Source organism: Danio rerio, chromosome 11, assembly GCF_052040795.2.
Source record: "Danio rerio strain M-AB ecotype USA chromosome 11, GRCz13ab, whole genome shotgun sequence".
NCBI classification, from domain to species: Eukaryota; Metazoa; Chordata; class Actinopteri; order Cypriniformes; family Danionidae; genus Danio; species Danio rerio.
The window spans coordinates 3,200,620-3,217,660 of record NC_141031.1 but is presented as its reverse complement, the minus strand read 5'-3'; the positions used below and the strand labels follow the sequence as shown (position 1 = coordinate 3,217,660).

Genomic DNA, 17,041 nt, shown 5'->3' with positions numbered 1-17,041 from the left:
GATTGTGTTGTGAGCATCAGTTAAGACAATGTTAGCACCTGTCAGCTTTAATTGTGGGAAAAACTGGATAATTTGAGCTTTTGCCAGCTAATTTCATCTTCTGGCTTTAAAATAATTTTTGGAGCGGACCAAAATTGGTGATGTAGTGCAAATCTGCTAGTGGAGTGATGACACGTCGGTTTCTCATTATTATTCATAGCAGAGATTTCTTATGTTTTCTTATATTTTCCTATGAGAAGAGCCGGCTTCTTAATTATTCATGAGAGCATGTGCTTTTCGAAGGCAAGGCAGACCAAGCTGGGAAAAAATTAAACGGGGGCTAATAATTCTGACTATATATATACACAGTTGAAGTCAGAATTATTAGCCCCCCTGAATTATTAGACCCCTGTTTATTTTTTCCCCAATTTCTGTTTAAGGGAAAGATGTTTTCAACACACTTCTAAACATAATAGTTTCAATAACTCATGTCTGATAACTGATTTATTTTATCTTTGCCATGATGACAGTAAATAATATTTTACTAGATATCCTTCAAGACACTTCTAAACAGCTTAAAGTGACATTTCAAGGTTTAACTAGGTTAATTAGGCTAACTGGGCATGTTAGGGTAATTAGGCAAGTTATTGTACACCGATGGTTTGTTCTGTAGACTATCAAAAAATATACAGCTTAAAGGGGCTAATAATATTCTCCTTAAAATGGTGTTTAAAAAATTAAAAACTGCTTTTATTCTAGCCGAAATAAAACAAATAAGACTTTCTCCAGAAGAAAATATATTATCAGATATACTGTGAAAATTTCCTTGCTCTGTTAAACATCATTGGGAAAATATTTAAAAAAGAAAAAAAATCAAAGGGGGGGGGGTAATTAATCTGACTTCAACTGTATATGAACTAAGTTGGCCGTAGTGTATAAGTGTGTGTGTGAATGTGAGAGTGTATGGGTGTTTCCCAGTACTGGGTTGCAGCTGGAAGGGCATTCGCTGCGCAAGGCGTATGCTGGAATAGTCGGCAGTTCCTTCCACTGTGGCAACCCCTGATGAATCAGGGACAAAGCCGAAGGAAGATGAATGAATGAATAAATGAATGTCACAGGAGAGCTAATAATATTGCCTTTAACTGTATGTTAAAACAACATGAAGCATGAAAATATAGATTATTTGTGTAGCGTGCGCAGACTGTTTTTCTATTGTTGTGACTTAACAATAGATCAAAAGATCAGAACAAAAGTTCCGTCCAATTTATGCAGAATTCCAAGTAACGCCCATTTTCTTGCAATTGTGTAAAGATTATGTATGGAATATGCACGCTTCCCACCATGTGAAGATTTCCACGCAAATACTAATGAGTACCTACAATACATCTCCTGACAATGCACTGAGGTCTTATGAAGCAAAATGATGGCGCGGTGAATCCCACTGAACATTATTTTCATCATCATTACCGGTTATCCACAGCCTGGGTAAACGGCTCTAAACACGTACACTGAAGTATGCACGAGAAGCGCTTCATCACATGATGACGCATTCAGTGTGTGTTGCACCGAGAGATCGTTTCGCTTCATAAGACCTCAGTGCATCATCAGGACCCGCAGGTAGTACTTATGATTTGCATGCATGTTTTTTTTTTTCATCCAGCCGACCTCTGTTATATTAATATCAGAGGACAACAGTTTCAGCTAAACATCATCTTTACTGTTCAATGAAGAAAACAAAAGTCACCTAAACATTGTACAGCACAAGGCTGAGAAAATTAACAAGACATTTTAATTTTTGGGAGAACTACCCCTTCAATGTGCATCTTGCTGATTACATCCAGTGCTCACCTCCACGACGTTCAATGTAACCAAAATTGTATAATATCCCTTTGCAGGGCTGTAAATGTCCAGTCAAATGACTGTATTTTAGTAATTTTGTCAGGAATTATACTAAACAAAATAGCTTTAAAAATGTGTATATTTACTTGAATAAGTTTTTATTGCTTTATTATTTACAGTTACTACTTATATATTCATTCATTCATTCATTTTCTGCTGCTTTTCTGCCGCTTTTCCACTTTTTTGGGTCTTCCTCTAGCTCCTCCAGGCGGATCCCGAGGCGTTCCCAGGCAAGCCAAGGGACATAGTCCCTCCAGCGAGTCCTGGGTCTTCCCCGAGGCCTCCTCCCGGTTGGGACATGCCTGGAACACCTCCCTAGGTAGGCGTCCAGGAGGCATCCGAAACAGATGCCCAAGCCACCTCAGCTGACTTCTCTCAATGTGGAGGAGCAGGGGCTCTACTCTGAGCTCCTCCTGAGTGTCAGAGCTCCTCACCCTATCCATAAGATTGTGCCCTGCCACCCTTCGAAGAAAACTCATTTCATCCGCTTGCATCCGAGATCTTGTCCCTTCGGTCATGACCCAAGGCTCATGACAATAGGCGAGAGTAGGAACGTAGATTGAATGGTAAATCGAGAGCTTCGCCTTACAGATCAGCTCCTTCCTTACCACAAGGGACCAGTGCATTGACTGCATTACTGCTGCCGCTGCACCGATTCATCAATCTCACGTTCCATCCTTCCCTCACTCGTGAACTACTATTTTTATTTTTCAAAACACTTCTACACAGCTTAAAGTGACATTTAAAGGCTTAACTAGGTTAATTAGGTTAACTAGGCAGGTTAGGGTAATTAGGCAAGTTATTGTATAATGATAAAATAAAACAGCTTAAAGAGGCTAATAATTTTGACCTCAAATAGTTTTTAAAAAAATTAAAAACTGCTTTTATTCTAGCTGAAATAAAACAAATAAGACTTTCTACAGAAGAAAAAATATAATCAGACATACTGTGAACATTTTTAAACATTTGGGAAATATTTAAAAAAGGAAAAAAAATCTTTAAAATATATAGAATTATATATATATAAAATCATTTTAAGGACAGTATTATTATTAGCTCCCCATGAAACCCCCCTCTTTCAGTTCAAGTCTACCTCAGAATTAAAAATGCTCCATGTTGGATGTTGGGCGTGGAGCGCTGCGAGCAGGGGGAGGAGTGGGCGTGGCCAGCAGAGCAGGGGAGAAAGAAGGGAGGACTTTCTCCAAAAGATATACAGTGAACATTTCTTTGCTCTGTCAAACATCATTTGGGAAATATTCAAAAAAGGAAAAAAAATAAAATAAATCAAAGGGGGGCTAATAAATCTGACTTGAACTATATATATATATATACACACACACACACACACACACACACACACACACACACACACACACACACACACACATATATATATATTTATATATATATATATATATATATATATATATATATATATATATATATATATATATATATATATATATATATATATATATATATATATATATATATATAAAGTATTTATACAACCGTTCTGTCTGGTTCTCGAATCTGATTGGCTGATAGCTATAATACATTTAAGTAATATCAGCACCTGTATAGCCTCTTCACCCTTTGTGTATTACTCTGCCCACATACAGCCAGCAAAAAGCAGACACTACAGACCTAAAGTTTAAAAGATGCACGCTCAACTGTTTAACTGTCAGCTTATGATTTGAATCCAACACGGAAGAAAGTAGTTCCTCATTCAAAAGGGTTTTTGAGACTCTCCATGTTTGATTTTGTTTTTAGATACACAATTATGCCATCAAACTGTTGTATAAACGCAATATCACACTCGATATTGCTCCTATATGTAACACTTTCTTGCACTACATTTTGCCTGCGCGTGTACGTTTATTCGAGAGTGATTTACTCTTTCCACCACTGACCATTTGTATTGATGCTTAACTCAATGATGCCATTCAGAACTGGAGTCCTGTAGTGCATACTAACAGGTATTCTCGACTTTTAATATTATGACTGAACTGACCTTTGTAAATGAGGGCGATGCTGAAAATGTCCAGCCTCTGTCTTAATAAGGTCTCTCTCTTTATTAGATGTCGGTTCTGATGATGCGAACTTCATTTGACTCAACACATGTCCTTCATCTAACCCGACGGCCGCTTGTGCAAAAAAATAAATAAATCATCGATTGGTTTCATTCCCTCACAATTTATCATGCTGCATGTTGACAAATGCTCACAATCCTCCATGACCTTTTCAAATAAAATCGTATTTTTCTATTTCAAAGGCTCCTGTGGTTAAGAGTCGCTGCTTTTTTTTTTTTTTTTGGTCTTGCATGGATGAATTCATAAACTAGGATCTTGTTTTCTATATGCACAGCGGCGCTGTGAGCTTTAATGAGACCGAGTGTTTTTAATTGAAGGTCACCGAGTAAATTGCAGGCAATCTGCTTAAAAATGCATTTTCAGTCCGTCCTTGAATGAATACAACACTGTGCACATGTGTAAAGACTATCTGAAGACGGAGACTCACCCTGCAGTTGCCCAGTTCTTCAGCAGACAGGACGATCGTGCCGCAGTTTTTTCCTGATATGCCCCTGAAATACAGAAGGAGGACATTAAACCTTCAAAAGATGAACACATGGGGATGAGATCAATTCCAAGTCTCAACACAATAAGTCCAGCTTTTCTAGAAATGACCAAACTTTAAAGGTGTCCTTTAAAGAAAATCTAGGGTATACCTACACTGTAAAAAAGTAGATATATAATTATATACATATTTTTTAGTATTCATTCATTTTCTTTTTGGCATAGTCCCTTTGTTAATCTGGGGTTGCCACAGCAGAATGAACCGCCAACTTATCCACCATATATTTTATGCAGCGGATGCCCTTAGTTCATTGTAACTTATTAAACTAAGTTAATCATGTTCTAACTTAATTTTATAAGTTACGGAAACTGTTTTAAGTCAGTTTAACATAATTGAAGTTCAATGGACTCATCAGGTTAATTTTCAATCAGCTTAAAAATTTAAGGCAACCAGGATTTTTTTTACAGTGTAGGCACATCATCAAGATTCAGTGTATGGAAATGGGCATACCGTGAGCATCAGACCCCATTGTTTCCTTGTTCTTAGATAAATTCTGCGAGTTTAAAACCTCAGTGGACAACAGACCAATCAGAACACAAAGCAGACTGTTGCGTGACGTGAAGATTTGCATATACTATAGGTCATGTTCTACACCATGTTTTTATTACCCAAGGCTCATCCAGTTGAAGTCAGAATTATTAAGCTCCTGAATTATTATCCCCATGCTTATTTTTTCCCCAATTTCTATTTAATGGAGAGAAGATTTTTTTTAAACACATTCCTAATCATAATAGTTTCTTATAACTGATTTATTTTCTCTTTGCCATGATGACAGTAAATAATATTTGACTAGATATTCTTCAAGACACTTCTATACAGCTTAAAGTGACATTTAAAGGCTTAACTAGGTTAATTAAATTAACTAGGCAGGTTATTGTAATTAGGCAAGTTATTGTATACCAATGGTTTGTTCTGTACACTATGGAAAAAATATACAGCTTAAAGGGGCTAATAATTTTGTCCATAAAATTATCTTAAAAAATTAAAAAACTGCTTTTATTTTGGCCGAAATAACACAAATAAGACTTTCTCCAGAAGAAAAAATATTATCAGACATACTGTGAAAATTTTCTCGCTCTGTTAAACATCATTTGGAAAATATTTTAAAAAGAAAAAAAAATTAAAGGGGGGCGAATAATTCTGTACATACTATTTAGATACAAGATAACAATTTAACTTATTGAATTGATGCAGTATATGGCAACTTTAAGATAGGTATGGGCGAGATTAGTTAAAACTTCTCACTTTTGCTTCATTCCTACTTTGAAAAAATATTAAAGGCAACCTATTGTGAAAAAAAACACTTTTTCAGGGGTTTAAACACAGTTGTGTGGCAGAAGTGTGTGATTATAACCAGCCTCTAATAGTCAAAATTAATTAATTAAATTTATTATAATCCCACTTGATAAATTCAGTCTGCAAAAACACTTTGATTGACATTCTCCCTTTGTACGTGTCATCAGAGGGGGAAAGCCCCGCCCACTAGAGACCTTATCTCCCTCATTAACATAGCACATTAGTCTTGTTTTTGAATCTGCCACTATGCTGACACACAGGCATTTGTAGCTCCGCCCTCTGTGGAAAAAGAGCACAATCTCATTTGATTTTAGAGCGGCAGTCACCAAAAATGCCATGCTTTTGATAAAGCCTAAAAGGGTCAGTTTCAGAGAGTTAGAAAACATTATCTGTGTGGTATTTTGAGCTGAAACTTCACACACACACTCTTGGGACATTAGAGACTTGTTTTACATCTTATAAAAAGGGTCATACAGGTCCCCTTTAATTCATTTTAATGATCCTATAAACACTTACAGCACATATATTTGCTCCAGTGAACCAAGCAAGAACTTACAAAGCATCATACTATTATATCTTTACAATCATGACAGGTTTTTGTCCTATTAACACCGTTTTTACAGCCATCCCATAAAGGCAGTTCTGAGATAATCGCTAGTCATGTGATATTTATAGGCGCGCATGTAAAATTTATAGTCTGTGAATAAATCTAGAACGCTCTGGCTTCAAAAGACTGATCCATCAGTCACACACGTCAACATTCAGATCCTGGAAACATCACAGCTTCTGGTTAATACAGAAATCACGCTGAAAGCCATTAGCGATGGTGCTGTTGTCCATATGGCTAAGTTCTCCTTCAGGATTGTTCATTTGCAGTCGAGACAGATGCAGGCAGTCTGTGTTCGCACTTTAGCCATGTGCTCGCAAAACCAAAAGCCATTTTGCTAGGCATGTTGTCATCCATAATGGCTCCACACGACTGCTGTCAGCGAACAGGATAACGATAAACGTTACACTGTGGCCAGATGGACAGACCGCGCTGGCTCTCCGAGTGCCAGAGGAGGAATGAAAAAACGACTGGATTCTCAAAACACATTTGACCAGTATTGTCTAACATCACATAATGACGACTGACTGGATGAGATTGAGGTGTCTTACTTATATCTGCTTTTCAAGGTATAAACATGCATTAATTTGTGTGTATACACTGTAAAATCAAGACCAGACTTAGAGAAACTTGTTCATGCTTTTATCAGCAGCAGGATGGATTACTGTAATAGACTCCTCACCGGCCTCCTCACAATTACTTATTTAGATACTGTTATAGTTGAAAAATAATACAGAAACTTTTAGACAACAATGATTCTTCATCTCCAATCATAAACTTAGATTGTCGGAAGGTTGCTGATGTCAGTAATGTAGTAAATCTTCCCTTTCAACTTCAACTTTGATCGTCTACAGAGTGCCTTGTATTTTATAATCCGCTGTATAAGTAAAGGAATGTGATTTGATCTGCTGCAAGTGGACTACAGTCCCTCAGGTGTTTGTTGACTCCAGTGTTTGCTAATTGGTTCATTACTCAGTCTTCACGTCCCTCCGGAACAACAGGAGTCCTGCTTTATATTGTTGCATTAATGCAGAAAAGGAGCTTGAACCAAACAACTACAAAGAGCCGTCTGGAGAAACAAACAGGACAATCCTTCTTGCTGACACTCTCCAGCCAGCTAAAGGTTGTGTTTTTTTAATGCGAAATGCTGCAAACTGAGCAACTCATTTATAAATGGTGTTTTTTAAACAGTGGCAGTTATTTTTGTTTTGTTTAAATAGTGGCAGGGTTTAGTTTTGAGTTTGATGATTGTGTTTGCTTCCAATTTAGTTTTTTCTAAAGAAATTAAAATTATGCCGCTGGAAGTAAGAGTGGCGCAGAGAATAATGCCAAGTAATTTGCTGTGAGAAACCTCGAGATTTGCCTGTGCTGTTTTATCATAAGGGGTTTCTAATTATTAATTAGGAACTTTAATAAAGTACACACATTAATACATTAGATTGTGGTTATTTTGTAACTTCTTTAGCAAAGTTAATAATAATAGTTTTGGGGTGAACATAATCAACAAATCATGGAGATTTTTTTTCTAAAACTTGAAATCGCAGGCTAAATGCGCTTGTCTAGTTACTTGTTGGAAACAAAAGCCTCATAAAATACAGACAACAGATTAAAAACTTACATTTTTGATATGGGTGTGTTCAAGTCATAGAACAACCTTTAAACTTTTAAACACCGAACAACTTTTTTCTGTCATTTTTATAGTTAATGACCAAAATCGAATATGTTCGCACAGTATTTCCTATTATATGTTTCTATTCTGCTGTATAAAAAGTCTATTTTTCAGTCTCGTTTGGGATATATATATATATATATATATATATATATATATATATATATATATATATATATATATATATATATATATATATACACACACTTGTCAAAAGTCTTGCTGTCTATTCAAGTCTTAGGAACCACAAATAATAACTTGACTTCTAGTTGATCATTTGGTTTCAGAAGTGGATTATATGAAAGGCAAAGGCCTCTAGATTACGCTTATTTTACCCAAAATAAAATATGACCATGCCTCGATTTTGAATGATTTCATTAGGACACTAAGGTCCTACTTTGCTTAGACAAAAGTCTCATCACTGAACAGAAATAATGTCCAGTATAGAATATAAAGTCCTGCTGCAGTGGAGACAGAATGAATATTGTGTCTGACTCCATCATGAGCTTGGAGGACTGCATCCATACATCTCTGAGTCAAATCACTGATTAATAAAGTCATCTGGAATGGCAAAGAAAGCGTTCCTGCAGGACTCCCAGAGTACATCAAGATCCTTTGGATTCATCTTCAATGCCTCCTCCTTTATCTTACCCCAGACATGCTTAATAATGTTCATATCTGGTGTCTGAGATGGCCATTCCTCGAGCACCTTGACCTTCTTTGCTTTCAGGAGCTTTGATGTGGAGGCTGAAGTATGAGAAGGAGCGCTATCCTGCTGAAGAATTTGCCCTCTCCTGTGGTTTGTAATGTAATGGGCAGCACAAATGTCTTGATACCTCAGGCTGTTGCTGTTGCCATCCTCTCTGCAGATCTCTCGCACGCCCCCATACTGAATGCAACCCCAAACCTTGATTTTTCCTTCATCAAACTTGACTGACTTCTGTGAGAATCTGGGGTCAATCAGATTAGACCATTAGCATCTTGCTCAAAAATGACTGGAGTTTTGATAATCGTCCTAAATCTTGGCTCTTCTCAGTCATCATGTACTAAGACTAATGGAAACTGAAAAGCTGCTATTTTCTAGGCTGACATGGGCGAGATGCTAATGGTCTAATTTGATTTAATGATCTATGCTAAGCTAAGTTAAAAGTGATCCAGTCAGACCTGGGGATCGACTCAATAGATTCAAAAATGCTCACCTGTTTACCTCTAGAGGAGTGGTAAAATGATTACAGGTTTCCAACATTCTACAAAATATCTTCTTTTTTCTTTAACAAAACTAGATTGGAACAAGAGGAAGATAAATAAATTAAAAAAGTATGAATAAAAAAAATAATATGATTCATTATTCCTTTAAAAATGTTTCCCGAATCCATCCCCACAATCTTTCTAAAGCTCTGGATTTACTTCGGCTCAAGAGTATCAGTTGAACATTACTGAAGGCTGCGTTACCATTAGTAACCTGTCATCTGAGTGTATGCGCATTAATAAAACACATCATTAAGCGCAAAATCACCATGCGATTCCAGAGCTCCAGAGTTTCAGAAAAGCGGAGATGCTTTGCGCACCCCCATCCATATTAAAATCTGAGCTTGACTTATACATTCACTAAGCTCGACTGTGGGAGCTCTAATCAAACGCATGCGGATGTCTGTACTTCCAGGAAAGCCCAGAGCAATCGCTCACCGACTGCATCGGGACTCCCTGCTTTACCGCTTTTTTGTTCTCGGCAGCAACCAGAGCTCGTAATTACAAACCCAACAGAGAGAAAACTAACAAAAGGAGAAATGTAATAATGGAGGCGGCACTTTGCATATTCATCTCATATTTGCCTTGGGAGCCGCAGAGATTGGTGTGGGGGTGATAGACCGTGGAGAAACTTTCTTGAGGCGATGCACAAAAGAGATCGTTAGAGATTCGCATTGTTATCGGAGCTTTTCATCAGCTCTTTACTGGAAATACATAGGGTGTAATGCTGGATATGGCAGCTGAGGGCGTTCGGTGATAGTAATTATCGGCAGGCAGAAGTATAAGAAGTACAGCCTAAGTTTCATTAAAAAAGAAAAACAAGAACTGGGTCAATGAGAAATATACTGTATGTATAGTTGAAGTCACAATTATTGGGCCTCCTGTGATTGCCGTTTTAACAAAACACTTTACAATAAGGTTGCATTAGTTAACGCTGGTTGATTAATGTATTTACTAGCATGAAACAACTATGCACAACACACTTGTTACAGTATTTATCCATCTTTATTAGTGTTCATGAAAATACAGTTATTCATTGTTAGCTCTTGTTTGAAGATTCAAATTACGGATCTGAGAATCCTTGTGGCAAACTGATGTGTGTGTTGTTTAAAGAAAGCAACCATTCAATTGTATTGTGTTTTATTTTTCTTTGTTTAAATTCATTTATTCTTCATTTATTATTTTATAAAAAAATTTAGTTATTAGTTATTTATATAATTAGCATTTTATCATTTGATTGATTATTACTTAATGATTTGATCATTGTTTGTCATTTGAATACTTGCTCTGGATACCCAGAAAAACAGATATTGTCTGACAGGATCTGGCATCCATGCCTAGGTCGTATTTAGTGTGTTCTAACATGTTCAATCAACTAATGGGTTTGGATTTTAATAATACAATTTTTTTAATAAGGCAGTGGATGGGTCAATCGGTGCTTTTGAAAACACTCTTGGTTGAGTTTAGGGAAGGCGGTTGGCGGGTCAATCTGTGCTGGAAACACTATTGGTTGGGTTTAGGTAAGGCAGTGGATGGGTCAATCGGTGCTTTTGAAAACACTCTTGGTTGGGTTTAGGGAAGGTGGTTGGCGGGTCAATCGGTGCTGGAAACCCTATTGGTTGGGTTTAGGTAAGGCAGTGGATGGGTCAATCGCTTTTGAAAACACTGTTGGTTGGGTTTAGGGAAAGCAGTGGGCGGGTCAATCAGTGCTTTTGAAAACACTGTGAGTTGGGTTTAGGGAAGATAGTGGGTGGGTCAATTGGTGTTTTTGAAAACACTGTCAGTTGGGTTTAGGGAAGATAGTGGGTGGGTCAATTGGTGTTTTTGAAAACACTGTCAGTTGGGTTTAGGGAAAGCAGTGGGCGGGTCAATTGGTGCTTTTAAAAAACACTGTTATTCGGGTTTAAGGAAGGGGGTAGGCGAGTCAATCTTTGATTTTGAAAATACTGTTGGTTGGGTTTAGGGAAGGCGGTGGGCGGGGCAATCGGTGCTGGAAACACTATTGGTTGGGTTTAGGCAGGGCTGTCCAAACTCGGTCCTGGAGGGCCGGCGTCCAGCAGATTTTACCTCCAACTTGCATCAACACACCTGCATGGATGTTTCTAGAATGCCTAGTAAGACCTTAATTAGCTAGCCCAGGTGTGTCTGATTGGAGTTGGAACTAAACTTTGCAGGATACCGTCCCTCCAGGACCATGTTTGGACATCCCTGGGTTTAGGGAAGGCAGTGGGCGTGTCAACCGGTGCTTTTGAAAACACTATCGGTTGGGTTTAAGGAAGGTGGTGGACGGGTCAATCAGTGCTTTTGAAAACACTATCGGTTGGGTTTAGGGAATGTGGTGGGCGGGTCAATAGGTGCTTCTGAAAACACTATCATTGATCTGCAGTTATAATTAAATCCTGTTCACAGAAAGGTTAGTAATAAACATTTACACACAAGTATTTACGTGTTTAAAGCATCTGTTTTATGAGAAGTGCTTCTCATATGGTATGTGAACGACCCGTACAGCTTTACCTTGACATTTCCTTGATTGAGAATGACGTGGACTGAAACTTTGTCGTACAACACGCCCACAAAAAGAGCACTTGATAAAGGTGACCATAACTCTTCATTGTAGCTATTTGCAACCTCTGAGTCAAATATGTTTACGTGTTTCTTTTTTATTTCCTTCTAGCCACTGCTCAACTGAACTTCATTTCCAATACATTTTTGCATAAACGATTAAATCCAGATGAAAGAAAAATGGAAGCAAAACTCCTGTTGTCCACTGACCCAACAAGCTGTTCTGAAGCTCTCCAGGCACAGAAAGACTGACGCGCTGGAGTGTATTGTACAAGCAGCTGTCTTCTGTTTGCCAGTTAGTACTTCACAGCAGCCTCTCAAGGCATTAAAGCGTACAATAAGTCACAGTAATGGCTTTCTAATGTTGTGCTGCGCCTGCTCTGTCGGCTAGTGCGTATCGCCCAGGGCTGCTTCTGTTGGCAGTTTCACGCTGAAGTTATCAGCTGTAATCTGAGCTTTAAGGAAGGCTTTTGCAGTCTTCAGGCTCCACGTCTTACAAGACGGCTCCCTGGTGCTTGTACATCTACACAGCAGGCCCTGCATCCATCCAAAAGCAGCTTTTTCAAACTCTCAGGAGTAGGGCGATGCATCATGAAGAAACAGCAGATATCTGGAAACGGCTCTTATGCTTTTGTAGAGAAGGTGGGTTGGAACAGGAGGTACACAAAAAATGATTTTTGCATTACTATTATTTATATGAGCAAAATTTAAACCAACAAATTCAATTTGGTAATGTTCAACTTAATTTGGTTGTTTAAATTCCAACATAGGCTCATTCTGAAAATGCAGCCTTATACATTTCTGGAGATCGCAAATTATGTAGCCAGAGGAACGTATGGCTGCATTTTGTCTTATAAATGAATGCTACAGGGCAGTATGATGCCATTTCTTTGTGAGAACTGGCTTTCCCACTGTTAACAGTTTGTCTAGTGGCTCGCTGCGTATGTCAGTGAGACATAGAGTGGAATTGAACAACGACGAGGTTCAAGTCTGACGACAAATGGTTCCAGAAAGCAGGTAAGACAAAAACAATGGCCAAAAATAAAATTAAGAAGTAAATAACAGGGTGAGAACGTGGACAAATCTGAAAACGTGGTAAAAATCAGGCGAGCGCTTTTCTAACACTAACCCTACCCCTTTTGAAAACACTGTCGGTGGTCAGTCGGTGCTTTTGAAAACACTGTTGATTAGGTTTAAGGAAGGTGTTGGGCGGGTCAATCGGTGCTTTTGAAAACACTATTGGTTGGGTTTAGGGAAAAGGGTGAGCGGTTCAATCGATGCTTTTGAAAACACTTTAGTTCAGAAAAGTATATAGTAAGAATGAGAAAATTACAATGAGAAAATCAGAACAAGGCTGGGATGTTAAATTCAGCCCAAATAAATTGTTTGCAACCACTTTTCTTAAAAATATGTAATAAATCCAATGTATCATTTTTTTCAGAGTTCAACTTGGACACTAATGTCTCTGAAAGATGGTTCAAAATGATATTTGCTCCGGATAATGTGTTTGGTTACCCTTGTGCACCTGTGCAAAACAATCATTTTTGTGTGAGTGAGTGTACTTTGTATTCCTTACATAGTGGGGACCAAAACCAGTACATTTCGACATTTTTTATTTGTCTCATCAGGAAAATGGCTTATGAATCACACAGTATTTGTGAAATGTACAACTGCAGATTGTTTACTGTGATGGTTGGTCTCTGGGGATAAAATTTGTATAAAGTAACCATCATCATTATTATTAGACGTAGGGGAAGTCCCAATAAGGATAGAGGTTCCCTGCAATAAACATGTTTTTTACTTGGAATATTTGTCTTGTTTCTAATTCAAATACACTGAAAAATAATTATTGGATTTACTACATTTTTAAAGGTGAGTGGTTGCAAACAGTTTACATGGGGTGAATTTAAACAAACAAATGTAATTATTTTATTTCAATTCAGGCTGTATCAATTGTTTGCAACAACTTACCTTAAAAATGTAGTAAATCCAATTGGCACATTATTTTGCTTGTTTTAGGGGAAAACATTTAATTTTTACTTTTTTTTTCCTGAAAACCAGACAATATTTTTTGCTTGTCAAGAAAATGCTTCATGATTTAACATTTTTGTTGACATTTGGACTAAAAGGAAAGCAAAACCTTAAGTAAGTTACATACAAGTGTGTAAGTTTGTTTGTGTGTGTTATATCAGGACACAAATGTGAAAAATAGCATGAGTGTGATGCAGGTGTTAGAGGATATGGTGAATTATGAGAACCCTGTCGATGTCCTCATTTTTAAAAAGGCTTCTAAACAATAGAAAATGAGCTTTTTTTCGAGAAAGTAAAGCTACACACTTTCCTAAAGGGTAGGGTTATGCAACGCAATCTCATGGCAATTCGTAACTTTTTGGCTTAGTGGCTAATTTGTATGAATTTGTACGATCTAATTCGTACAATTAAGTACGATTTGCTCATCACCCAATGACGGTTGGGGTTAGGGGTGGGGTTGGGTGCCACACCTCCCTTTTAAAATCGTACATTTTCGCACGACTGAACTCGTACGAATACGTAAAAATTAGCCACTAAACTGACAAAACGTAAAATACTTACGTTTCCTCATGAGATCAGGCTGGGTTATGTGTAAAATTGGAGTACAGTGATAGAAAATACAATTTGTACAGTAGAAAACAATAGAAATCTATGGTTCATTGTGATAATTATTGTGAAAAGTGCTTTACAAATAAAATTGAATTTAATCGAATGTCCCCACAAATCACAAAAACAAACAGCAAAACAGCTCTGCCGAATGCCACTACCCACACAAATAGTGTCATGCAGATTATCGACCCGTGATTCTAACAACAAATGCAGCCAGAAGCAATTATGCCAGCATGGTCTGTCGCCGGCGTACTGAGAACATGACCTCTGCATTATTCCAGTCTCAATAGTGGCATAGAAGAGGGCGTGGCAAAAGCCGTGAGATGTCCAATAAGAAGTAGGCAATTATCATATGTCGTGTTCCTAAGGAAACCTGTGTGTGAGCAGATGATTTCACGCATATCTGTGGAATCATTTGCATGGATGCACTACAGCGCTGACATGATTGGATTAGCCAGTGCATTTAATGAGAAGTCTTGGCTGTGGCCGGAGAGTCGGTTTTATTGACGGACGGTGGGCAGAGACCATCAGCCCTCTTTTCAGAGCGCATTAGTGCAATAACCCATCACTTTGACTGAAGATTGTGAGGTTAAAAGCTTGCATCAGAAACATTCACTATGGCTATTGGGTGAAGTCCTTTGTCACTTTTATTTGCTGAGTACTGTAATTGTGTTTGAGAAAGTAAACACTCACATAAAGAGCTCATTATCACTTTTGGTTCACGTTACAGGTACAGTATGATGCAGTTCATTTTGGTATGGCTCACTTTTGGGGGCTTTAACAATGCATTCAGGACAAAGTGAAGCGCTAGGAATACTTTCTGGATGCACTGCATATGCACAAGTGTAATACTGTAAAGCTCCCAATAGAAAATTTTAACTTAAATGAAAGATGAGCACTGCATTATACACACACACACACACATATATATATATATATATATATATATATATATATATATATATATATATATATATATATATATATATATATATATATATATATATATATATATATATATATATATATATATATATATCAACACAATCTCATGGCAATTCGTAACTTTTTCAATTAGTGGCTAATTCGTATGAATTCGTACGATCTAATTTGTACAATTTAGTACGATTTGCTCATCCCCCAATGACGGTTGGGGTTAGGTGCCACGCCTCCTTTTTAAAAACGTACCATTTCGTACGACTGAACTCGTACGAATTTGTACAAATTAGCCACTAAACTGGCAAAACGTAAAATACTTACGTTTTCTCGTGAGATCAGGCTGTATATATATATATATATATATATATATATATATATATATATATATATATATATATATATATATATACACATATATATATTAGTGCTGTCAATCGATTAAAAAAATTAACTAATTAATCACACTTTTCAAAAAAAAAAATTAATCGCGATTTATCGCATTTAAAAGACAGAAACTTGTTATCTATTCGAATGTAAAATTTATGTAAACGCAAGACAAATATGCAAGAGTAGATGGCAACATCAACTGCCTGAGGTATAAAGACATTTGTGTTGCCCATTACATTACAAATCACAAGAGAGGGACAATTCTCCAGCAGGATAGCGGGTTTAGGTCAAGGTGCACTAAGATTGGCCAGCCCAGTCACTAGACATCATCTATACGACTTTAAGTAATAAAACAAGTCTCCATGTGTTTCCATTTATCTGTTCCTTTGGGTTATTCTTTGGTTTTTTTGAACAAAACTCTTTTGAACCATACAATCTCTGCCAAATCCAGCTTTTGTTTGTGGAGTTTTTGTAGTCGTTGCTGTTTTTAAAGCACTTGTTGTAACCACCTCCCAGTTACAATAAGTTTCACTTCTAAACAACACTTAAAAGCTCTCTGCTATTGTAAGACACCTCAGTGTGTGATTCACAAGGGAATACAGAAAGCCGAAAGCAACAAAAACTCAGTGTTTAACTCTTATTTAGCTGTCCTGATATGACCCTTATTTTAGCATTCTCGTCACGGCTGCAGCAAACAGTTTTGGGGAGCTTGTTAGTCTCTGTAACGTCAACAGATTTACTTCATGAGTAACTTGTTGGTGTGTGCCAACATTAGCGCTGCAGTTGTGCCCCAGTGTGAGCGTAAACAGAGCGTGGGCCGGACGTCCCGCTGATCTCTGAAGGTGTTTCCTTTTGTCTCTGGGCTCTTCGGAGAACAGCTTTTTAGCAGATTTTCTCAGCTGTCTAATTCAGCAGCGACTCATTAATCGCAGTGTCTGACGCCGCTGAATCTCTGAGACCCGCTGTCTCCATTATAGATGACTGCCCCAAAACCTGCTCCTCAAACCCTGCTAATTGGAAAAGTAAACTTCTTGGTTTTTAGCTTCATTAGGAGATTAATCACACATGGTGACTCCCAGCCAGAGGTATTTGAACAGCTTCCTGGGGGAATGAAAGTTCCTCTTAAAGTGACGAGTTACTTTTTTTTTTAAAGAGACACTATATTAGTTATTATTTGT

At 37.5% G+C, this 17,041-nt stretch overlaps 1 protein-coding gene across 3 annotated transcripts in view; it reads right to left on the bottom strand.

Moving 5' to 3' along the window:
• The window catches only part of cpne5b (copine Vb), a 226,184-nt gene that overhangs the window by 71,694 nt on the left and 137,449 nt on the right, over positions 1–17,041 (bottom strand). For all 3 annotated transcript variants that reach the window (XM_087272009.1, XM_087272008.1, NM_201028.3), the window contains 1 exon segment: positions 4,399–4,462. In XM_087272009.1, coding sequence (XP_087128135.1) covers positions 4,399–4,462 — 64 coding nt within the window.